Source organism: Engystomops pustulosus, chromosome 5 (assembly GCF_040894005.1).
Source record: "Engystomops pustulosus chromosome 5, aEngPut4.maternal, whole genome shotgun sequence".
In the NCBI taxonomy this organism is placed as follows: domain Eukaryota; kingdom Metazoa; phylum Chordata; class Amphibia; order Anura; family Leptodactylidae; genus Engystomops; species Engystomops pustulosus.
This window is the reverse complement of record NC_092415.1, coordinates 43,852,112-43,877,341: the sequence shown is the minus strand read 5'-3', so window position 1 is coordinate 43,877,341 and position 25,230 is coordinate 43,852,112. Positions and strand designations below refer to the sequence as shown.

The window sequence follows — 25,230 nt, the reverse complement described above, 5'->3', positions numbered from 1 at the left end:
ATCGTGTCTCCCTGACTCCGCCCACTCAGTGTTGCCGGGTATCGCGTGGACGTCGCTGACGTAGTGAGAAGTTGCCGCCGCTGAAGCGGAGTTGGGGGAATCCGTCCTGTGTGAGCTGTCACCGAGGAGGAGAAGACGCGTGACCGGGCGGCAGGTAGGTATTATGTAGCCGGTAGATGTCATGGGCCGGGTTGTCCGCTGTGTGTATGGCGCCCGCTCTGCGCAGTGTCCCAGCTGTTGTACACAAGGTCAGAGGAACCGCTTGTATAATGCAGTGCTCCGCTCATGGCTGTAGCGCCACCACATGGCTGTGCGGGTACACTGCGCATGGCAGGGCACTGACTAATACAGGTGAGTGGAGGGCATGCTGGTACTTGTAGTTCTCGCAGAGCTCAGTCACACTCATGGATGTGGATTGTCATCACAGTGAGATCCACATCATCAGACCCACTGCTGAGGTTCTGTATGGTCCATGTGTTATATAGAAAATTCATATTTCATCCTCTACCAGATGGTGATTTTGCCTGCAGTATTTTGACCCTTGTCAGCTTCCTTCCTCTGTGTGTGATATAGAGATCCCACTACTTTCCAGACACTTTGTTGCCTTTCCTACTAAGAAAAGTGGAGTCTCCACTCCAGTTTTTGCAGATATTTCCCCGCTGCCTATGTCACACCCAGCTTAGTGTTGTGAAACCGACCCGCACGGACAGGACGGGATACAACGCCTCTCCTGTGACTGACAATTAGGTTTACGACAACTTTATACTGTTGTCTTCCCTTGTTTACGTTTGCAGCCATAGTAAATGCCCCCTTCCATCCTCAGTAGTGCCCCCTTATGGCTGGGCTAGAAGTGCAGCTGGTAGTTAGGCTTGTAATCCTAAACTGAAAGTGATAGATTGAGGCCTCCCTCAGGCCTGACCTGTCCTCTATAGGTATCACATATGGGGGGGGGGGGTGTATCATTGGGTGGGCTTCTTATGTCAGTTTTCAGAGCTTTTTGTATGTCCGATTTATCAGAATGCCTTAGACAGCCCAAGAAGTGCAGCACATGAAGTGTCAGGGCGCGTTCACACGTTGCGTTTTGGTCACATTTTCATTGCGTTTGAAACGCATTGCAACTGCTGATAAGAGGTAATTTGCCTAATTACATTACCGTTTACGTTTGTTAATGCAATGTTAACGCATGTGTTAACATCGCGTTTACGATGCGTTTTGTAAATGGAAATGTCTGCAGTGGTTTTGAAACTTTTCGGTGAACTAGATCCCAAGTATTTGATATGCCAGGAAGGGACTTAAATTTACAACTGTTTGAAAAGTAGCACTTTATAAATCTGTCCACCACACATGGATCCACTCGATAAATGGGATGTAAATAACCTAAGTGGAGGAGGTTGGGATATGTCGCCGAAAAGTTGAAATTTGCATGACTACAATGATTGGAAAATTTCAAATATTCACAGAAATTGCTCCAATTTTGGACAAATCACTGCAATGCAGTCACTTGCTATTCTCTACATATCAATTATAAGCAAACCTAATCTGTTCGAGCTGTTTTTTTTCCCTAGGTGAGTAGTTTATTTGATAGTATTTAGCAAATCTACCCTCAACACCCTCATGATAAACCAGGGACTGATAGTCAGGCACCATGACTGCGGTAATCTTCTTATATTTGTTATCCATGGCCTCCTCCCTTTTATAATTAACTTTTAAAATTTTGAAAGTGAGCCTAAAGGGCTCCTTGGGGGTGTTACTAGAGCCCCACATGCTGCAGATTCACGGGCTGTTACAATGTGCAGAAGCATTTCAACCTCCCACGATGTGTTGAGATTTCATCAGGCAGAGGTAGAAGGGAAGTGGCGAGGGAGCAGAGATCGGGGGAGAAAGTGTTACAGCCTGTGAAGCTACAACATGGAGGGACTTTGGTAACACCCCCAGAACCCTTCAGACTCATTAGCATAATATTAGATCTTGATTTTAGAAGGAAAGAGACCATGGATAATAAATGCAAGAAGATTACCATAGTCATAGTGTCTGTTTTATCATAATGGATTTTGATGGTAGAATTCCTACCATCAAATGTTTTTCTATTTTCTCCTGTTTTTCCCTCATCTCCTTTTCAAAAGATCAATGTATCTGAGAGCACTTGCAAAATGCATACACAGAGAGCAGGCGAGAACTGGAACTTGCAGAGCACAGCGCTCTAGTATCACCATCTATGACGGTGCCAGAGATAGCAGAACACTTTGACATTCCCGTAGACCTTGAATGTGGGGGCAGGATTAATGCTCTTCCCACTGCTTCCTCACCGATCAGATTGTTTTCCCCCCTACCCTATTGGAGTGGTTTTCCCACAAATTCAAGTTAGGCCCTATCCACACATCACTAAAACAAGGGGTCCGACCATGAGGGTAATGGAGCAGACGGCTGTGCATGACTGTTCTGCTCCATTCAACTCTCTGGAGCTGACGGAGATCACCGAGCGCCGCGCTCACCACGGGCAACCAAGTTCTATTCTTCTCTATACAGCTGAGCTGCAATACCAGAACAAATCCGGGGTCAGGTGTGACGCTGGTTTTGAAACAAAGCGCAATGCTTCTTAATCTTTGGACCACCCCTTTTAGTTACCAAACACTTTAACCATCTGATTTGTTCAGTCTACTCCTTACAGAGAAGAGGGGATGTATTTACTCCTAGTGATACCTGCGGAAGAAAGGAGCGAAGAACACGACAAAGCAGCATTTTTAGTTATTAATAGTGAAGTGTATTGTGTATTTTATCACCTGCACCATACTATATGTGGTTGTAATTCTGCTCCGTATCTTTTTGGGTGGGACAAGATGCATTACATACCTGAGATGAATGAACCTGGTATAGAGGGTAATGCAGTGCGCTCTGCATGTACTGTCCTCAGGCCTCTTGTAGACGCTCCGGATCCACACAGAATTGGTGTAGAACATCCACCATGGATTACAGCGGCTTTAAAATCATTGAGATTTCTAAGCCACCATGTACAATATGCGGAATATTTCAACATGAAAACCTGCTGCAGATTTTAACGCCTTCCCCCCCCCCCAATGTCCTTTTTCTTTTTTGCGTTTTCTTTTTTTTTGCTCCTCTTCTTTTCAAATCCCAAACTTTTTTCATTTTTCCGTGTACGGAGCTTTATAAGGTCTTGTTTTCTGTGTGACAAATTGGACTTGCTAGTGACGGTATTTGAAATTCCATGCCATGTACTGGGAAGCGGGAAAAAACTTTCCGAATGCAGTGAAGTTTGTTGAAAAAAAAAGTTTTTGGGCCATTTTCTTCTGTTTTCCTTTTTATGGGTTTAAAAAAAAAAATGGAAAAATAATTTTTCATTTTGGCATATTCTGCCTTTAATAACGTTTTCATACTTTGGCGTATGGAGCTGTGAGTGGAGTCATTTTTTGATACCACTTGTCTCTACGACCATTTGGTTGCTTATTATTTACATTTTTTTTTTTGGTTTAAAAATTACTAAATGTGGACACTGTCTTCCATACAGTGATTTTTATACATACATTTTACCTAATCGTTTTTATATGTAGACTTATGGGACACATGACACCTAAAATATTTGACTTTTACTGTTTATTTTTATATCGTTTCAAGGGTGATATATATATATTTTTACTATTTCTGTAGCCCCCTCCCCTTGTGCACTTTAACCCTAGGGGGCTACTGCATACACCAAAAAATGAATAGATACAATGAAAACTAAATGTACTGCAATCATCTTTATTGTACATATGTAAAAAATATGTCCCCTACAGACAGGGATAGGAACATATGGTAGACCATTATAAAACAACAGACGGACAAAAACGAAACTCGCTACCTTAATGGAAAAATGCTACTATAATCCTTGTAGAAATACAAAGTACAAACAATACCAGTACGTCCCTGTAATAACCAGTAATGACATATAGGGCCGGAATACACAATGGAATGTGCAATACCCAGGAATAGCAAAGGGGGTTGTGAGTACAAACCGTAGGTAAGACCAGAGACCCCTAGGGGGCTACTGCAGTAATGCAGGTGTTACTACAGCATTGCAGTATAGTTTGCTCTTTCACATGATGCGCAAATCCTCGGCTCTTATAAAGACCGGATGCTGTCCTGGTGACGGATCATCACTCCCTAATGATCTGACAGGGAGCGACGATCATGGCCACCGTGGCTGTTACATGCCGCTGCCATAGTTGCTACCATGGGTGTTACCCAGTCTGTATGGAGAGGGCTCAGTATGTGAGACCTCTCCGTATACCCCTAGCTGCTCTACAATGTACTATTATTTGGGTTTGCAGCAAGGGGTTAAAATCTGCTTCAAGAAGGGTCTAGATGCCTTTTTACACCTAAATAACATTGATGGTTATGTGATATAGAATTGTTTCCCCTAAATCCCTTCCTCATCCAATCCCTTCACTTCCTTGGTAGAACTTGATGGACATGTGTCTTTTTTCAACCGTATAAATTATGATACTATGATATTCATTTTCTCTATAGGAGCAAATATCCACAGTGAATCTGCATGTATCACCCTAGGTCTGTGCTCTGGATTTTAGATGAGCCTCAGATGTGTATTATAGATGAATAATAGTGTAGGGGCCTATAGGTGTCTATGGAATATTCCCCACTCCACTGTATATCACTGAGCCCTTTGACCTTTGGTTTTGTGTACTTGTTTTGCATTGCAGGATGTATGGGGCAGGTAGGTGATGGTATGATAGGAATGTAACCTCTATCCCCCATTGTTACCCTTCCTATAGACTTTGGCTGCTTTCACATGGCCATACTGACTGTACATGATCATTGTCATCAGGTAATAGCCGGGAAACATTCACCATTAATATACTATATGTATGCACACTCTCCGGATTAGTAAGAAATATACAGCGTTCACATAGTTAATATCCCATGTTATTTAGCCAGGTTCTGCTTTGTACATATACATACCTGGGATTCCTGCAGTGTGTCTGCCGCTCACATGATCTAGTTTTACTAGAAGCTTTGCTTTGTGACATTAGTTTCACTGATTCCACCTAATCGTATAAGACCTGATATGGGCTTATTGTGTAGATTTTTTGTATATTTTTTTTTTTTTTTCACATTTTTTATGGCAATATTTATCTCGTGTATATTCTAAAATTCTTCCACTCGTCCTAAAATTAGTCTGAAACTGCCTGTTCTTTAGGAAATGTAGCTGTCACCCCTATCAGTACAGGCTGGACCCCTTCTATGTCTCTGTAGTAGACTTTATGTGGAGTTTTTTGTTTCTATGGAATCTCTATGAAGATATGGATATAGGTCCATGCTCACAGCCTTCGCTATATGCTTATGAAGACCACAGAAGGTGTCATGTCTCTGTACTGTAGGATGAGTCCACACCCTGTGACTCAGGTTTCCTAAGCCGCCCTGCAGATTCATCTCTTCCATGACCGTGAGATGTAGATCTCCTGCCTGGATGTGTATCCTCCTCCTGCCGTGCCTTCTTTTTAATCACTTGGCATTGTAGTATTCACATATTAATTTTTGTATATGCTCAGCATGTATGCAAGGAAAGTTTCTGGCATATACGCTGAGTATATCTATAGACGCATACTGGCTGACGGAGGAATCATTTTGCACATTATAATATATATAAATAATGTATATACCCGAGTATAAGCCGACTTTTTAAGCACAATTTCTGGAAGTCGCTGTAGATTAGACAATTACTATGCGGCTATGCTGCGGTCAAGCCGCCCCATGTGTCTCCTGACCTAGAGCTGCTTTCACATGGGGGGGTTAGCTTCCATTTGGTAATATATTGCAAAGACATCGTGCCTAAAGGATGACAAAACGCTTGTGAATTCTCATAATATGCATGTGCTTAGTAAAAAAAACTTTAAAGGGGTTGTCTGAGTTTATTAAAAAAATCTTCTGGTAGCCTGCGGGGTGCTGTAAAAAAAAAAAAAAAAAAAACTTCCTGCAGACCAGTTGTCCTACGCTGCTGTCCTTCAGTGCTGTGCCGTTTGTTTACAGAGGTAGGCACGCTGTGATCGGGCAAATTTCACCTGCCTAGCATGCCCACCTGTCCCAGTAGTTGATGCACATTGATGTTAATGCTGTATCAGGTGCTTGGACAGGGGATGGGTGGACATTCCAGGCGGGCGGAAGATGCCGGATTGGAGCGTGCCTGCCTCTGTAAACAAACAGGCACGGCACTGATGGACGGACGGACGGACGGCAGTGGCGGAACGGTAGTGCAGGAAAAATTATGCTTTTAAATAAACTCGGACAACCCCTTTACGTCAATGATAATCCTTACCATATAAAAACGTGGTCACTCTTGTAACAATGCACATGTGTTTTGCTTGAAGCATTTGCGATTCATTTTCAAGTACAACGCACCATGTAAATACAACTTAAGGCTACTTTCACATGAATTTGTGCTATGCCCATGTCAGAACCAGCATATGTTCTGCTGGTGAAGCGTAGTGTGAAGTGTGGTGCTCACCCCTCCCCTCTCCATAGGGATGCCGGGCTGTAATTATCTTCTTCCCCATGCACACTGTGGTCAAGTGGCACATATGCCCCCTTGGAGTCTGTGGGGACAGATATCCACCCACAAATTTTGCAACTGGATATATGTCCCCACAATGTTCGTGTTCAAGGGGCCTAAAATGTAAAAATGGCACTTCTCAAGATTCAATGTCTATGAGCAGCTGAAAAGCTACACATGGGAATAAACACATTTTTCACCTTGAATCTTGGAGTGCTGCCATTTTTTTACTTTTACCTTGTCAAGGTTCTGGAATTTGCACCAAAGTCCTCCTGCTACAAGTGCTGCTCTTTTCTGTACTTTATTTACATGATATAACACTTCCATATATAACCTGGGCAGCAGGCTGGTCTTGCACTGATGTGACTACTCGCTCACTCACATTTCAGCCCTTGGTCACAAGCCTCCAGATCCCTGGTGACCTGTGGCCACATTTTCCTCGGGGTCAGCTCCAGCCATTGATATGTGCAACAACGATGGTGCAGCGACATCGGCACGTAGGGTGGGCATGGCTTCTGGTAGCCCCACCCACTTTGACCCGGCCAAAGAGAAACAGCATCAGGTTAGGGAGGGGGTGTGTCCAGGTGCTGCACGGCTCAGGCTCACACACATACAACAGCTCATCCATCTCCTCTCAGCCACTGTGTAAGTCAGGGGCTGCAGCAGCCATTCTGCTATGCCCTGCCATCCTCACTCGTCCCAAATAAGGTGAAATGTCAGTGCGTGTTTAGACGCATGGGGCAGTTTTCAAGGAGTAATACTGCATTTAGGAGCGTCTATGACGCTTCTAGAGGAGTTAATGCGACCTCTGGTGTGGGGAATATTTTCTTGGCACTCTTTGGGCCCCTTGGTACCAATTGAGCATCGTTGCAACGCCACAGCCTACCTGAGTATTGTTGCTGACCATGTCCATCCCTTTATGAGCACAATGTACCCTGTAACATCTGATGGCTACTTTCAGCAGGATAATGCGCCATGTCATAAAGCTGGAATCATCTCAGACTGGTTTCTTGAACATGACAATGAGGTCACTGTACTCAAATGGCCTCCACAGTCACCAGATCTCAATCCAATAGAGCATCTTTGGGATGTGGTGGAACGGGAGATTCGCATCATGGATGTGCAGCCGACAAATCTGCGGCAACTGTGTGATGCCATCATGTCAATATGGACCAAAATCTCTGAGGAATGCTTCCAGCACCTTGTTGAATCTATGCCACGAAGAATTGAGGCAGTTCTGAAGGCAAAAGGGGGTCCAACTCGTTACTAGCATGGTGTACCTAATAAAGTGGCCGGTGAGTGTATATATGAATCAGGATTAACACTAAAGCTTAATTACAGACACCTGTGATAACTGTTATAGCTGATTATTGTATCCTAGGACTAAAGCACAATAAATTACCAATAACCAGAGGTCCGTTTGTAACTAGGGGTCGTATGTAAGTCGAGTGTTCTTAAGTAGGGGACCACCTGTATATATATATATGTGTATTTATTTATTTATTTATTTTAGTTGCCGTCCTCCAAGGATTTCAATAAACAAGTTGCTTTATTCCATATGTCCACAGGCAGCGTTTCGCCTCACTAACACAGAAGTCTTTCAGAAACCTTTCTATATTTTATGCTTTTTTCCACTTTTATGCATGAGGTCTTTACTTGTCACATACTCAGACACATACATGCATATCTATAGTGCATGGCTTGGTTTACTCTGACTACAGTGAAACACTAATATACATATTTATTGTGTTTGGCTGTAGTCAGAGTACACCTGGCTGTGCGCTATAATGTGACAAGTAGGGGCTTCATGCATAATAATGAAAGAAAACATAAAATACAAATTGCTGTATATACTTGTGTTTAAGAAGAGTTTTTGAGCACAAAAAAATGTGCTGAAATACCCCCAACTCGCCTTATGCATTAAAAAAAAAATTACATTCTTACCTTCCGATGCTCCTCTCCCTCCTTCTTTACACATGTAACAGAGCGGGCAGAGACGTGTCCATGCCGCCACATTGTCGCTGTGTGCGCCGGCAGACAGAGCGCATGGAGGCGTCTGCTACTTGTGAAGAGAATAAGGAAGAGGAGCTGTGCGGAGCAGCAGAAGGTGAGTATATAAGGGGTTGCAGGGCATTTCATTATTCGGGGGGGGGGGTGCAGAGCATTTCATTATTGGGGGGGGGTGCAGAGCATTTCATTATTCGGGGGGGGGTGCAGAGCACTTCATTATTCGGGGGGGGGGGGTGCAGAGCATTTCATTATTCGGGGGGGGGGGTGCAGAGCATTTCATTATTCGGGGTGGGCATTTTGCAATTCATAAAAATGTAAATAAAAAGTGATCAAAAGGTCTTACAGTAAGCAAAATGTCAGCAAGGAAAACATAATCTCATCCCGCTAAAAGTGAGACCATACACAGTTGTGTATAAAGAGATATTGTCACCAGAGCTTAGCGAAATGAAGTTTATTTTTTACCAATTTCACCACATTTGTAATTTTTTTTCTCACTTTCCAGTACACCGCGTTGAATATTAAATATTGTCACTGGAAAGTGCCATTTGAGCAGAAAACAAGCCATCGTGCACCTCTATAAATGGAAATTTAAAAAAAAATTGTGTCGGAATTTCGGACAAAACTGGTAAAATCATTATAATAAATTCCTCCTGAATGTGCTTCAGCCAAACCCCCTCCACGATAGAGCCTCAGCACCCACCACCAGGGCACAGCGCTGGCATTTGGTAACGGTTTGGTGTAGAATCTTTCCAGCTATTATTTTAATAACGCGCTTTATGGTAGCGCGATGCTCTGCAGTAGTTTTCCATTGCCAGGATGTATTTGGCAATCCTCTTACTTGTTGGCAGTGTTGTTATTAATCTTTTGTAACAATTTTCTCTATGTAAATAGATGTTGACCTTCATATTATTTTTTTTTTCTCTTCATAAAATCTTTGCATAAAATTCGACCTCTATGTTACTAAAGCAAAGAGTTTGGTGACAAGTGCTGAGACTACAACTCCCAGCATGACTAGCAGGAGAGCTACAAGTTGCAGACTGTAGTCCAGCCAGTTCTTATTTTTTGGATTCCAGAGAAAATGCTAAAATCTTGAACTAGCATCATTCATATCACTTATATGTAAATAACTGTTATTACAGCACATTATAGGAGATGTTATGTTATTTTATTATATGGGGTGTTTCAACCATCCAAACTTTTGTGCTAAAACTGTGCCTGCTGGATTGTTTTTGGCTGCTTAGTCCATAAATGTAGTTGTTCGCTTGTAAAATAGTGTACAGGGATTGTGACACCATACGGCAAGCACACATGGGCTGCACATGTCCATATTCAGGAGCTTTATAGATCCAGGCACGGTGACTTGTGGTAATCTTATATTTGTTATCCATGGCTCCCTTCCTTCTAGAAAATCCTTTAATCCTATGCTGATTAGCCTGATGTGCTCTGGGGGTTGTTACCAGAGCTCCTCTGTGCTGTAGCTTCACAGGCAGTCATACTGTGCAGTGGATTACATCGGGCAGAGTGAGGGGGAGCCGTTCTCCTGCATAGTACAACATAGTGTAACACCCACTCCCCCAGTGTGGCTCATTAGCAGAATTTAAAAAGTTGATATCAGAAGGAAGGAGGCCATGTTTAACAAGTATAAAAGACTATGAGTAAGTGTCCCTCGTTTATCATAATGGAATTTGATGGTATATTTCCTTTAATGATTAAAATTTTATCATTTTGCTAGTTGAGAAAACGAAATCTACGGCCAACCAGAAGGAGATGCATGCAAGCCATTATGGGGCATGTAGGAAACTGCCATCGAGTAGAAATCCACTTGACTTCACTTTCTCTACCCCTGAGCTCTGTACAGTTGGTGGAGAATTAGCCAATCATATTTGAGAAAAAGTATATATGCGCAATGATCTGCTCTGTTAACCCCCTCCTATCAGCATTGCTAACAATTTTAGAATTTAGGAGTAGTTGTGGTCATGGGACATCCCCTTCTAACTCGCTGTCTGATGTTCTGTTTCATTTCTGTTCTTAGGGATTGTGATGCCACTGGAAATGCTTTGCTGAACGAGTGCCCAGAGAGCGCAGAATCTGTTAAGGTGAAGTCTCATTTTTTTCCATATCACTTTTTCAGCTATTAATCTTGTCTGCTCAGCAGAAATGCTTCTTGGACTTGAAGTGTTCCCAAAATCTTTACAAACGTTGCATAAAATAATTGCATTATATAATTTGGACATTTATATGACTTGTTGGCATGTATAAGATGGACGTCCCTTCCTCTCATGACTGTTTTACACTATGAACAGATCCTAAAAATAGCAAGAAGTGTGATTTGTCTAGTCTGGTCACTGCGTTACCTCCGGGTGCTCTCCTTATAGGGCGACACGTCTAACGGTTTACATTTGTCTTTCCAGCCTGACTATGGAAGAGCAGCTTCCCAGCACAGCCCGGCTCTATATACTGTGCTCTCCCAGGAAAGTATTAGCGCTGTCCGATGCTGCACTGGCTGTTACGTCTGGTTAGGATGGTTCTGCAGCAAATAACCAACAACATGGATTCTGTAAGTTGTGAGACATGGAACATGACTACTTGTGTACATGAACGCCATCGTGAGTAATTACAAGCCTTAAAGGGACACTCCAGTGAAAGCTAATCATTGACTAATGCCTGGTGCAGGGCATGAAGGGAGAAGCAGTAATAATAATAATAATTCCTTTATTTGTATAGCGCACACAGATTACGCAGCGCTGCACAGAGCTTGCCAAATTTGTTCCTGTCCCCAATGGGGCTCACAATCTAAACAACCTACCAGTAGGTTTTGGAGTGTGGGAGGAAACCGGTGGAGACCCACGCAAACACGAAGAGAACATACAAACTCTTTGCATTTGTTGACCTGGCTGGAACTCGAACCCCAGCGCTGCGAGGCTGTAGTTCTACCCACTAAGCCACCGTGCTGCCCATAATTCATTGTATTTATAGAAACTAGTGTCATGCTCCTCCCTTCAGGCCTTGCATAAGGTATAATTCGATAAATCAGCTGGGGCTGGAGTGTTCCTTTTAAATGGGTTGTAAGTTAAAACCTGGATGGACTTCCTGAAATTGAGTTGTTTACCCCACATGAAAAGAATATTGGCTCAGGCAGGCTCACTGCTTCTCCATGTTGTCACATGCTTTATGGGGGATTTCTACACATATGGCACAAATCCTCCTTACCTCAGCACTGCGGAGGCCATTACCTGCCTGTATTGGTGATGTGCCCCATATAGTCCCTCTCCTGACAACAGATGACACTGGCACAGAGTGGACGTCCACACAAGTCACATGTGGTATCAGCCATATTGTACGATTGGTTGAATCTCCTATTTCCAGTATTATGTTTATGATTGGAGCTGCAGTTGCTTTTCTCAAACTGTGTGAAGTGCAGCTGCATGTCGCTCATGTTGTTTTAGCTGTAATGGTTATGGCTATGTTCATACCTTGCTCATACAAGAGGATTGCTGAAGTCTCCTTACAATGGAGAACAGCCGCGTATCCCATTGTATGCCCGTACAGTAAGATATGTCCTCTGAAAGAGGGAGGAGGAGGGGACATGGACAGCATCCAATGATTAAGTGCTGAAGATGTCCAGGGTGTCTCCCTAGGGATGCAACTGTCCTTATACCCTGTTTCCCTGAAAAATTAGCCCCCCCCACCCCCCTCCAAAAAAAAAAAAAAGACCTACCGCAATTTTTTTCCAGCTCCAAAGGCCTCCACTGAAAGTAAGACTTAGGGCATCTTTAGGAGTAAAACTTAACCAGGGAAACAGCCAGTGAGTATGCTCAGCAGAGGCTGGGGATGGATGCCATACAATGATGTCCATACCCCCAGCAGGAAGCAGGATGGAAAAGTTCAGCCATTATTTCATGCAGGATTCTGTGCAGATGGAGGCAAAAAGGAGTCTGTGTACAGGAGATTTTTTTTTTTAAGGGGATCTTCCACCAGGATGAAAAACTGTATGCAAACAAGTCTGAGCTTCTCGGGCTCATTTGCATACAGACTCTCATCCTGGTGGTAGATGTCCTTTCACTTACAGCCACTCTGTATTCTTTTGCATTTCACAGTTTCTAGAAGTTTTTTTAAGCTTGAATACACAAATAATTCCACCATAACTCACAGATGTATGTATTTTTTTATCCTGCGCAGTGCTGTTCTGTATAATAATTTCTGTTGGTGATGAAAGATATTTTGTTAAATTTTAGTCCATGATACAATGTGCAATTTTTTTAATGTGTTTTCAGGCACTTTGGTCAGGGAAATCATACGGGTCATCTAGAAGTATAGTCCGAAAAATTGGCTCCAATCTCCCCATCATACAGTCGCCCAGAGTTCATTTCCAGGTATGAGGTCTATAGATACTCACTAGGTGTTAATTTACCAAGACTATAAATGAAATTTACCATATTGGAAACCTATGAATACAATGCTATGCTTACATCTGCAGCTATTGCCCTTACAGTTCTATCTACAAACCCCCTACTAGTAGTTGCTATGTGTAAGTGTGTAGGTGAGAATCTAATTTTCAGTGAAGGTTAACAATGTCCCTGTGATGTGTGTAGGTGCCAGAAGAATTTCAAGCTCCCTGTTTTTCTCTGTAGATTATTCAGGATCCTGTAAGGGGAACGGGGGAATGATACAAGTACTTTCTGTAGAGTCCTGACAATGACATCTTTGTTCAGCTCATACTCAAAATGCTGAGCATAAGACAGTGATTGTATTGTAGAGACGGACAAGTATTAATATGTATATAATCCCTCTGAAGCTCTACCTGTGTGTGGTACAGGGGGTGAGATTGAAGCGGAGCTCTCGGGAACTGCTGAGAGGGGGTGGGATAGAAGCGGAGCTCTCCAGAACTGCTGAGAGGGGGGGCGGGATAGAAGCGGAGCTCTCCGGAACTGCTGAGAGGGGGCGGGATAGAAGCAAAGATCTCCAGAACTGCTGAAAGGGGGCGGGATAAAAGCAGAGCTCTCCAGAACTGCTGAGAGGGGGTGGGATAGAAGAGGAGCTCTCTGGAACTGCTGAGAGGGGGCTCGATAGAAGCAGAGCTTTCCAGAACTGCTGCAAGGGGGCGGGATAGAAGCGGAACTCTCCAGAACTGCTGAGAGGGGGCGGGATAGAAGCGGAGCTCTCCGGAACTGCTGAGAGGGGGCGGGATAGAAGCGGAGCTCTCCGGAACTGCTGAGAGGGGGCGGGATAAAAGCAGAGCTCTCCAGAACTGCTGAGAGGGGGCGGGATAAAAGCAGAGCTCTCCAGAACTGCTGAGAGGGGGCGGGATAGAGGAGGAGCTCTCCAGAACTGCTGAGAGGGGGCGGGATAGAAGAGGAGCTCTCTGGAACTGTTGAGAGAGGGGGCGGAATAGAATAGGAGCTCTCTGGAACTGCTGAGAGGGGGCTCGATAGAAGCGGAACTCTCCGGAACTGCTGCAAGGGGGTGGGATAGAAGCGGAGCTCTCCAGAACTGCAGAGAGGGGGCGGGATAGAAACAGAGCTCTCCAGAACAGCTCAGAGGGTGGCGGGATAGAAACGGAGCTCTCTGGAACTGCAGAGAGGGGGCGGGATAGAAACGGAGCTCTCCAGAACTGCTGAGAGGGGGCGGGATAGAAGCGGAACTCTCCGGAACTGCTGAGAGGGGACGGTATAGAAGCGGAGCTCTCCAGAACTGCTGAGAGGGGGCAGGATAGAAGCGGAGCTCTCCAGAACTGCTGAGAGGGGGCAGGATAGAAGCGGAGCTCTCCAGAACTGCTGAGAGGGGGCAGGATAGAAGCGGAGCACTCCAGAACTGCTGAGAGGGGGCAGGATAGAAGCGGAGCACTCCAGAACTGCTGAGAGGGGGCGGGATAGAAGCGGAGCTCTCCAGAACTGCTGAGAGGGGGCAGGATAGAAGCGGAGCTCTCCGGAACGGCAGAGATGGGGCTGGATAGAAGCGGAGCACTCCGGAACTGCTCAGAGGGTGGCGGGATAGAAGCGGAGCTCTCCGGAACTGCAGAGAGGGGGCAGGATAGAAACGGAGCTCTCCGGAACTACAGAGAGGGGGGGGGGGTGGGTGGGTTGGAAGCGGAGCTCTCCAGAACTGCTGAGAGGGGGCTGGATAGAAGCGGAGCTCTCCGGAACTGCTGAGAGGGGGCTGGATAGAAGCGGAGCACTCCGGAACTGCTCAGAGGGTGGCGGGATAGAAGCGGAGCTCTCCGGAACTGCTGAGAGGGGGAGGGATAGAAGCGGAGCTCTCCGGAACTGCTGAGAGGGGCGGGATAGAAGCTAAGCAGAAGGAAGAAATAAATTATTAGCAGAGCACCCTGGGTGAGGTGCACAGGAGGGCCTAATGATAATTAGCATAAATTAAAAACCCGATTTCTAAAGAAATTACAAGGTTTTATGGAAGAGAAGTGGTATGACTGATGGTAGATGTTTCCAACTAAGAGTTATAAGTGTTATGCTGTCGTAGTGTCTGGGGCTCTTCGGGGACGTCACTGAAGCACCTCAGAGCGCCTTGTGTTTTCATTTATTCTCTCCCAAAGTCACGATACACGTCTCCGTGATGGAGAGGACTTGTATCGGAACTGGAGGGAATAAATTAAGACGAGGCACCAATTTGCATAATTTTTATAACTCCATGTTGCTGCATATAGAGTTATAATAAAAGAAGTCCTCGGAACCGTAAAACTGAGGCTAAATGTCTTTTTAGATTTCAGTGACGGAATGGGGGTAATGCACAGTCCTGATATATAGTGAAACAATACTGTGTTGTATGACATGTCTGCTGCTGTCTCTGTATATATATATGGCACTAAACCCTGTACACCTCCTGTATCTCTCTCCTACCGCTTCATCTGTCCTATGAAGGAGGGAACCTCTGAACCCCCATAGCTCGCTGCTCAGTGAGTGCTGCATGTTCCCCTCTTCTCATGCATGTTTGTTATGTGACTTTTAATAGAGAGGTTTGTATTTTCATGTGTTTTATGTTTTTCCTAATACTTCATTATATTTTAATTGATATCTGAGATATTTATACGTAAGATTTGTTATAATTGGCCTCTTTGCACTTTTGGGCATGCCTTGTACTGTAACATACTAGGGTTGCGCAATGCATCAAAATCTCTGTACTTGTACGATACATTCAAAGCCAAAACGGTTCAATACCAGGTGTCTGTTACGTGCGGCACTGAATGATTTCCACGGATCCATTTACTTCTATGGATGTACATGGTCTGCATGGACATGTGAACAGACCCATAGGAAACAGTGGGTCTGTTTGCCATCCGCAAAAAAACGATAACACGTAGGTATCAAAAACGCCCGTTTACATGAGCCCTAAATTATATTATTTGGTATAGCTTTTTATATTAACATTCCCAGAACAACCTTTACAGCACATATACTACACTTACAGCACTACAGCTTCTCCTGGCCAATCACTGGTGACCGTTACTGATCGCATGTGTTTCAATGTAAATGCGGTCAGACTGAGCCCCGCCCCCAGGCATTTGCAGTGCACCCTAAACATTCAGATAATACTTTTTTTCTTGTATTATGGTATCGGTACCAAGAATCGCATTTTTTTTTCTGGGTATCGTATCGCACTCAAAATTCTGGTATTGGTGCAACCCTATAATATACATTAACTCCTTGTATCCTTTACATCTATATAAAGGAGAGGTTTTGCTGCATACATTACACATATGGTTATCTTTGAGTAACATTTTGTTTTCTTTGCAGCTTGTACCATACCCTGTAGCACTTAATGGCAGTAACCCTAACGCAGCTGTAGCGTCATTCGCTGATGTGGGATGGGTCGCAGACGATGAAGGAGAAGCTTTCGCTAGACTCCGGTGAGGGTGACATTGTGATAAAAGGTCATCTGCTAATAGTGTGTGACCAGTGGGATCTTTGGGACAGCACTCAGCTTGAGAACTTTAGTGTCCGCACTCAGCAAGGACTGAGGTTCCCTCAATGTACAGGTAGAGCTCAGTATTCGTGTTGGAGGTTCCTTCCTGCTCAACCAGATCCACTGGAAGTTAATGTGGGATTTGATGTGGTGACATAACCACGGCACTCCTGGCATCACAGCAGTCTACAACCGTGTAAGGTGTAATGCCATAAAACATAAGGGAGCTGCAGGTCAGGACTGTGAGTATCAGAAACCTGCCCTTCAGCTAGTGACATGTCATCTATCATTACAGGACACAGAATATCCTGCACCACCATTTGTCCTTGGAGGATGATATCGCTCCCTATGACAGACCATTACGGAGACAGGTGTCTATGCCCGTTCTACTAAAGGAAGTCCCGGAAGTAAAACCTCAGCCAGTGGCCAATGAAGAAGCTCTGCAGAAGATCAGTGCCCTGGAAAGTGAACTTGCCAACCTGAGAGCCCAGATAGCCAAGATTGTTACCATCCAGGAGCAGCAGAATGTGGCCGCAGGTGCGTTTCCTAAAGGTAGTATATTGACAGCTCAGGGGAGAAGATCAGAAGTGTTATGCTGAGCTACATTACTGGACAAGGTTGCTGCTGTATGTTTGGCTATCCAATTTCCTGAAAATAAGACGACCCTAAAACTAAGACCTAGTGCGTTTTTTTTTCAAGCTTGGAAATAAACGGCCTCCCCTGCAAATAAGACCTTGTGTCAGCCATTGCTGCTCCTGTCCCCATGAGGTATTAGCATTAGTAGATCACTTAGATACTGCAAGAGGCTGTGACATGGAAGGAGAATTCATGGGATAAAATCACTGACTTTTCGTTGCAAATCTTTATCACGGCCTCTGCACCACCTCAGTGACATAGAAGCCCTGAATTAATAGCAAATTCTTGCTTATTTCCCCAACCCGCCATCTTCACGCCAGTTTCTGTTCCCACGCCTACGCACTCGCAGCAACTGGGGAATTTTCACATGTGAAAAGTTGCTGGCTGCATTTATTTCAACACCAGGCAGGGACAAAGCCTCGGGCTACGCGAGAGCACCTGCGGGGCTATCATCGCGCGCTGGTGTATGATAAATAACCCCCCTAGTGTCTATTAAGCAGCAAAAATGAATCCATAAGACTGTTTTAAAATTAATAAAGAGCTTATACTCCCTTCTCTACTGTGTTCTCGAGGCACTGGATGCACTGACAGCCTCTGTGTGCAGAGTCTCAACAGTAACTGGCAGCGCCTCGAGTGTGGCGTGTATAAGCTCTTTATTATTTTTAGAGCCCCCCTCAGCAATGTATACAATATTTTATACACCTGGGCAGCCAGGGTTTAGAAGGACATCCGTATATGATCATGAGAGGGGAGCCGGCTCACCATGGTCACTGGACCAATAGGCTGTTCACTTGATAAGGTCCTGATATATTCTTAAACAAAAACTGATTATGTTCCACTAATACATATTTGTGTTGTTACAGTGTCCAGTCCTACAGCCGCCCTTGTTCCAGGAGCTCCTCCTATGTGTGCTCCACCACCTCCTCCTCCTCCACCGCCTCCTCCTCCGCCTGCTCTGCAGCGCAGTGTCTCTGCCATTGACCTCATTAAGGAGAGGAAAGGAAAGAAAAGTAGCTCAGACATGACAGTGGTTGATAGCGCACCAAAGAAACCTGAAATGCCAAACATGTTGGACGTCCTTAAAGACATGAACAGAGTAAAATTGCGCTCAGTAAAAAGGTAACTTGGGGTAATCCATGTTTGCATCCATGTTTGTCTGGCCAATAAATGAAGGTGCAATATTCGCACAGCTTTATTTGTAGTAGGTTTTGAGACTGTCAGAAAACCATAGAAAGCAGATGAGTCTTTTTTTTACGATACAATAAAACTTTATCCCCAAGGGGAAATTTTAAGTGATATAGAATAATAACAGATAACCATAGATGAATTCACACAGAATACTTACCTCAGACCAACGGAGTTGACGTACCCTGGACATGTGATTGTTGTGCTCGCTGAGCCACATTGTATGATCCAAGGAGATGTTTTTGGATCAGAAGATCACCTCAAAGTAAGATGCACAAAACGCTGCATGGACTTACCCGTTCAATGTCTCTGACTAATATTATCGCCACTAAGCTGTTACCGTGCTGCTGATCTGGCATCAGTGTGACATTGACTTGGGGACACAATGGAGGCCATGCCTCGGCTATGGCGGCCAGACTTCAACTCTACTCTGGCGGTTTAAGGAATATACTGATTTGCACATCCATGTCAAATAAGATGATAAAATAGATGACAGTGTATTGAAAGCAGCCTACAGAAGCCACACTGTAATGCTTGAGGGCCTTCAACCTCGACTCAGGCGACTGCAATTGATCTTTATCCGAGTCACATATTTTTGAAGTGCTGCGCAGAACTGCAATGTCCTATGTAGATGCGACGCTGGTTCTGATTGACTCCTTCCATTTTAAGCCACTTGGACTACTCTTCTCTTGCTGTTGAATCATTGGCGCTCTGCTGGATGCCCAGGTACTTTGTGCTGTGAATTCTGTGTTACACTGGGATATGGTTGTGTTCTTGCTGTGAATATAACGTGGCTGTATTCTCAGTTACCAGATGGTGAATTGTACTGCATGCAACGTGTAGGGAGGATATATATATATATATATATATATATAATATATAATAGCATTTGTAGTAAAGAGGTTCTATACCTTAAGGCTTCTTGCACCTGAGTATGGACATGAAATTGATTATAAGGCTCAAATTCCAGATACTTACCTACATGATGCTACATGATACCCTGCAATTGCCTTTAATGGGTTGTGGAAACTGAGAATATACCATCAGTGTGTAAGGAGCGGGTAGCAACACCAGACGCTGCACACGGACAAGATGGAAGCAAGTCTTTTCATATTGCCACAAAATGCATCTGGTGAACTACTAGCAGCTGGTGCTTTCTGCAGAATTCATGTATTTGTTTCCCCCTATAGGTCTGAAGAGCCCAAACCCAGTGACCCGGCTGATCCTGCCGCTCTCATTGCAGAAGCTTTAAAAAAGAAGTTTGCTTACAGATATAGAAGCGACAGTCATGGAGAATCGGAGAAACCTCTTCCTAAAGTGGAACACAAGAAGGTTACAGAAAACCCAATGGTAAGTGAGGAGCACATAAGCCTCATCATCCCTGATTTAGCAGCTTGGGCAGGGGGGTCACCAGTATCCCTTGTACCACCAAATGAATAGCGTGGTTGGTTGCGTTTGTGAGGACACTTTGTTACTCTAGAGATCTGGTCCCCAACTAATTTGAAGTAAAATGTGTCACGAGAAAACAATCTCAAAGTCTCCTGGATATGTTCTAGCGTTCCACAGCTATAACCATCACATAGTGACACGGGGCAGATCTGGAAAATGGGGCCACGTCCCAGAGGCCAAAATAGGCTGACGGGGTTAAACGATATATGAAGAGGAACAAAATCAACACACAGATACACAGAGGCGACGTAAGCAAATGATGGGAACATGCAAGGTACAAACAAATACAGGCAGTCCCCGGGTTACATACAAGATAGGGTCTGTAGGTTTGTTCTTAAGTTGAATTTGTATGTAAGTCGGAACTGTATATTTTATCATTGTAATCCCAGCCAGAACTTTTTTGGTCTCTGTGACAATTGGATTTTAAAAATGTTGGGTTGTCATAAGAATCAATATTAACAATAAAGCTTCATTACAGACACCAGTGATAACTGTTACAGCTGATCATTGTAGCCTAGGACTAAAGTACAATAAATTACCAATATCCAGAGGTCCGTTTGTAACTAGGGGTCGTATGTAAGTCGAGTGTTCTTAAGTAGGGGACCGCCTGTACTGTATAAAAAGCTGACACGCATGCACATGTGACATGAGAACTTAATTGGTGGTACCAGACACTGCCCACTCTTAGGGGATGTCCCTATGGTCAGATGCCCACTAATGACTGCATGTTTCCCTTTCCTATAGTTAAAGAGGACCTGTCACTCCGAAATTCAGAACTAAAGTAAGCAGCTCCTAGTGCTAAAACAAACGCAGCAGTGTTAGAGTGATAGCGATATCTAACACCGCTGCGGTGTACAATAAAAACGCAGGACCACTCTCAAAGCGGTCCGACGTATTCATGAGGGGGCGGTCTGCTCGCTCCATAGTTCGGCGGTGACTGCCGCGTGTCATGTGGCAGTCACCACCCCTAATCACGTCCACACACCCGTCCCCTCATGAATACACCAGACAGTTTTGAGAGCAGTCCAGCGTTTCTATTGTACTCCACAGCCGTGTTAGATAACGTTATCGGAAACCTCTGATAACACTATCATTGTAACACCGCTGCGTTTGTTTTAGCACTAATAGAAAGGAGCTGCTTACTTTAGTAAGCAGCTCCTAGTTCTGAATTTCAGGGTGACCGGTCCTCTTTAATCATTTAAAATAACCAAAATGCACTTTGTAAGGATCTGGTGATTTGCCATTTCTCTATTTTCCAGTTCGGGCCTCACATGCTGAAATCTACAGGGAAAATGAAGAGTCTTATCGAAACTTCTAACTCCTGACAATTGGGCTCTGGGAGTCCCCCCGCAAGTGACTGCTTGTAACCAGGGATGATGATGTACAAGCAATGGATCATTCCCTGGAGGGAATAGGCTGTAACACAAAGTCTTGCCATACAGAAGTAGTGATAATGATGTGTAGTAGTGATATATTTATGCAGGTTTTGGTACTAGAGGAGGTGGAGTGTGAGCTGTTCCATGGACAAATCTCTTATCCATTCACTTCAGTGGCACTTTATATTCTGGGAGAATCCAGTCTTCTAAGTCATGGATCATCATATTGGTGAAGCCCGAGATCAGGTCTCAATACCGATTTTCAGAATAAGAGGTCATTGATTTGCCTGTTTTGTCAGATTTCTAGCACTAAAGTGATGCAAAGCTGCTATAGAGCACTATCTGCAAATCCATGATGGTTTGTAATGAGACCAATGTGCTCCCATATGTATGCTCCACAATAGCGGGTCATATAGACGGGACTCCCCTGGTATTAAACCATCAGTTTTCTTCAGTCATTCTAGTCTGAGAACCATAAGTAACTTTCTTATCTTAAAGGGGTAGAAAGTATATTATCCAATATACTTTCTGTATCAATTCCTCAGTTTTATAGATCTCTGCTTGCTTCATGGTCTAATTACAGTGGACAGAAATCTGTCCATGGTCATGTGATGTCACACGGCTTGTTATCACAGAGTAATCAGAGCTGTGTAATATAACGAGCCGTGGACCTGTGTGATCATGGACAGATTTCTATTCACTGGAAGTAAACATAGAAGCTTTCTATAGCAGCACAGCAAGCAGAGATCTAGAAAACTGCGAGGAATGGATACAGAAAGTATATTGGAAATTCGTATAACTTTTCCTTACACAAACAATATAAAATTTTCGCTGAAAGTGGCTGAACCCTCTAAGTTTTGTAGCTCTTAACCAGGCAATGTGTTTTCTGTGTGTGTCGTGGAAATCCACAAAATATTGTCTTCCCAGTCCCTTGTGGATATGGTTACCCCTACATGCTGCCTAATCTGGGGCTCCTCACAGAAGCAGCGCCCCGATAAGATGTGGTGACGTCACAAGTATCAATCTTCTATATGTTACATTATTTATACCGCACCTCAGTATTATTCTACACACAGGTCATCTTATCCCCTTACACCAATATCTTTTACAAATCCACAAAGTAGTTTTGGTTGATACAAATCACTCACACAGTCTTTCCCATTTCTGCTCGGTTTTGTTGGGATGAACAGAATTGCATTATTCTTTCCATCAGAATGGAAGGCCTCGGCAAAACCCAGCAAATTACATCACACATCAGTAGGTTCGCAATGTAACAGGCTGTAATAGATATTGCCTCTTCCTTCATATAACCATATAGTTACAAGGGTTGGCTTCACTAGGGTAAGTTCAAAAGGGTCACCCATACGCCCCTCTGCTCCCATATCAGTGGTTGGAGGGGGTGAGGGTTTCCTTGATCTTCCAGAAGTCTGCAGGCCATGGAACGTCACAGGAAGTCCTGTGTCCTGGTGGTGATCAGAGAAATATTACCGGGGTTAGTACAATCTCGGTGACCATACAAGGGCATTGCACTTACTACTTAGGAGATTTTATATCGATTTCTATAAGAAGTCGCTTCTCGGGTTGTAGGTTACAAAAGTCTGGTTTGAAGGAAAGTTAAATCGTGGGTCCCTCCGCCCCATAATGTGTTTTTCTATTTCCATGGAAGCCATTGGTTTGTGGATAGCACCATTGCTGGCATGTGCACCCTGCTGTAAAGGCATGAAGGTTGTGGTGTGTAGATTTATAGGAATGTACATGGAAGTGTTTTGTGCTATGAAGAAGGATTTTTGGATGTTTAGCAATGGATCGGAGGCAATTAGCAGTATATTGCGCCTCTTGGTGGTAATAGTGCCTGGAAAGCCATACACAGCAGTATAAGACACTCAGGTTCCCTATATGATACATTTTTAGAAGATCCAGAAACACTTGAATAGGTTCTAAGACAAGACCTTAAGGGTTAATAGCCCATTAAGACTCCTGACAAGTCACTTTCTTGTGTTGTCTGATCAGTCACCGCATACAATTTGTCACTTTCTTGGACAGTCCGTCCTCTTTGGATGCTTACTCTATATTACGGTTGAAGTGCTTTTATTATTGCAGCGAATGGGAACTGGAACCCTCTTGTATATTTTGTTTTGACCCGTTAAATATTTTATTGTATATTGAGTTTTGTATTGATTTTTATGATTTAAGCTTAAATATGGACAATAAACACTAAAGCAATGTTCACACATACATTACGTGTGCGGGTCAGCCATGTGTGGCGATACAATAAAGCGATAGCTTGTCTACCCATTCTCCTCTCTTTATTTCACAGATAGGGGGTTGTGTTTTATAATCTGTGCTTACACACACACACACACACACACACACACACACACACACACACACTGCCCTGTTATTTTCTTAACCTGTTAATGACAGGGGTCCTCAATTATGTCTGTTATCAGCGATTGTTGCTCTAAGAACTTATATTTATATTACCGTATATACTTGTGTATAAGCCGAGTTTTTCAGCACAAAAAATGTGCTGAAAAACCTCATCTCGGCTTATACACAAGTCAATAATAATTAAAAAAAAATTAATACTCACCCTCCGGCTCTCGGAACCTCGGCGCAGGCTCCTGGTCCTCGGCGGCTTCTCTCTTGTATCTTCACTTGCCGGCAGTCGCACAATATGATGTAGCGGTGTCGCCGCTGATGACATCATCACCGGCGACACTGCCGCATCGCACTGTGCGCCCGTCGGCAGGTCGCATGGACACGACTGCCGGCAAGTGAAGATAGAAGAGAGAAGCCGCCGCAGAGGATCAGGAGCCGGCACTAAGCATCAAAGGTGAGTATCGTCAGAGGGTGAGTATTAAGTTTATTTTTTTATTATTTGCTAGGCATACTGAGGGCAGGCTGTATACTACTTGGGGCTGGCTGGTTGTATACTACTTGGGGCTGGCTGGTTGTATACTACTTGGGGCTGGCTGGTTGTATACTACAGGGGGCTATCTGGCTGTATACTACACCCTCGGCTTAAACTCGAGTCAATAGGTTTTCCCAGTTTTTGGTGGTAAAATTAGGGGTCTCGGCTTATACTCGGGTCGGCTTATACTCGAGTTTATACAGTATTTAAATTCAGCTTGGTTTGTAAAGCGACCGGTAGTAAAGTTCTCCTTACTAACAGCTTTTACTTCTCTGTTGATAAGGAAGATCCAAATTCCAAGTTTATTTTTTCCCTATGTGTTTGTTATGGGAACTCTGTCAGTTTTAACCATTTCTGCTCGGTGCCTGGCTATAGTAGTATAGTATAGAGAAGAATTGTTTCTCTTTGTCTCTTACTTTGGTTGATGTGTTGAGCATGGATTGATGAGATCTTCTGTTCATAGACTACTATAGCCGGGCAAGGAGCAGGAATAGTTCATACAGCTCTGAGCAGGGAGGATTAACAATCACAAGGAGACTGGATCTAATCATGTAGTTGGCCTCCTATATAGACTGGAAACCAGAGATCTCTATATAGAGATAAAAGCTGGTACTAGGGGAGAATGGTGCAGCGTGACTTTTCACAAAATAAGCAGAATTTTATAAATGATAAAAGCGCTTGTAATACAGCCCATTGATTACACCTTATGTCCCTGCTTAAATGGTTGGGAGCTCATCAGTTTAGCAATGAAGTGTGAAAACCCCATTGAAGGGAAGACCCTTGGTCTTATGAAAGCCCCAGCACTGGCAGATACATCAGAAGTAGGTATGAGCCACAGGCGGGTTGAACACATCTGTGTGCACATGGCCTTACACTGTTTCAATGCTGAATTCACTTTTGGAGAGCTGGTGACAATGGGGCAGATTTATTTTATTATGAATCTGCCCTTATGCTGCACATACCAGGAGGCTGATACCAGATGATAAAGATGGTGGAGTACAAGACTGTCTAGTTGTAATCTGCACCCCCTATTAGCTTATTTTACTCCAGAAAATTCAGTGGGGGTTTTTTTTTTATCACACTGACTTTTTGAGTCACACAAGATGTAGAAGTGTCTGAAAATTTTTTTCATGCAAATTAACACAGCAATCAGTTACAACAGATTAAAGTATCTGCCCTGATAT

The 25,230-nt window shown here is 43.9% G+C and overlaps 1 protein-coding gene across 2 annotated transcripts; it reads left to right on the top strand.

The window, feature by feature from the left end:
* Positions 1-23,427, top strand: MTFR1 (mitochondrial fission regulator 1). 2 transcript variants are annotated; one of them, XM_072151817.1, is made up of 10 exons: positions 1-154; positions 10,605-10,668; positions 10,984-11,129; positions 12,847-12,945; positions 16,318-16,430; positions 16,782-17,023; positions 17,986-18,241; positions 18,977-19,033; positions 19,498-19,657; positions 21,016-23,427. In XM_072151817.1, the coding sequence occupies exons 3-10, from the start codon at positions 11,064-11,066 to the stop codon at positions 21,079-21,081; spliced, it is 1,059 nt and encodes a 352-aa protein (XP_072007918.1). In that variant the 5' UTR covers positions 1-154; positions 10,605-10,668; positions 10,984-11,063; the 3' UTR covers positions 21,082-23,427. The 2 variants fall into 2 exon arrangements, with proteins under 2 accessions (XP_072007918.1, XP_072007919.1); XM_072151818.1 differs by lacking the exon at positions 18,977-19,033.
* The last annotated feature ends 1,803 nt before the right edge of the window (positions 23,428-25,230 follow it).

Excerpts from the sequence above, each read along its gene's own strand:
- MTFR1 (XM_072151817.1), top strand. The coding sequence starts at position 11,064 with ATGCTGCACTGGCTGTTACGTCTGGTTAGGATGGTTCTGCAGCAAATA. Across the intron at positions 18,242-18,976 it reads AAATTGCGCTCAGTAAAAAG|CCACTTGGACTACTCTTCTC; the intron begins GTAACTTGGGGT and ends TTCCATTTTAAG. Across the intron at positions 19,034-19,497 it reads GCGCTCTGCTGGATGCCCAG|GTCTGAAGAGCCCAAACCCA; the intron begins GTACTTTGTGCT and ends TTCCCCCTATAG.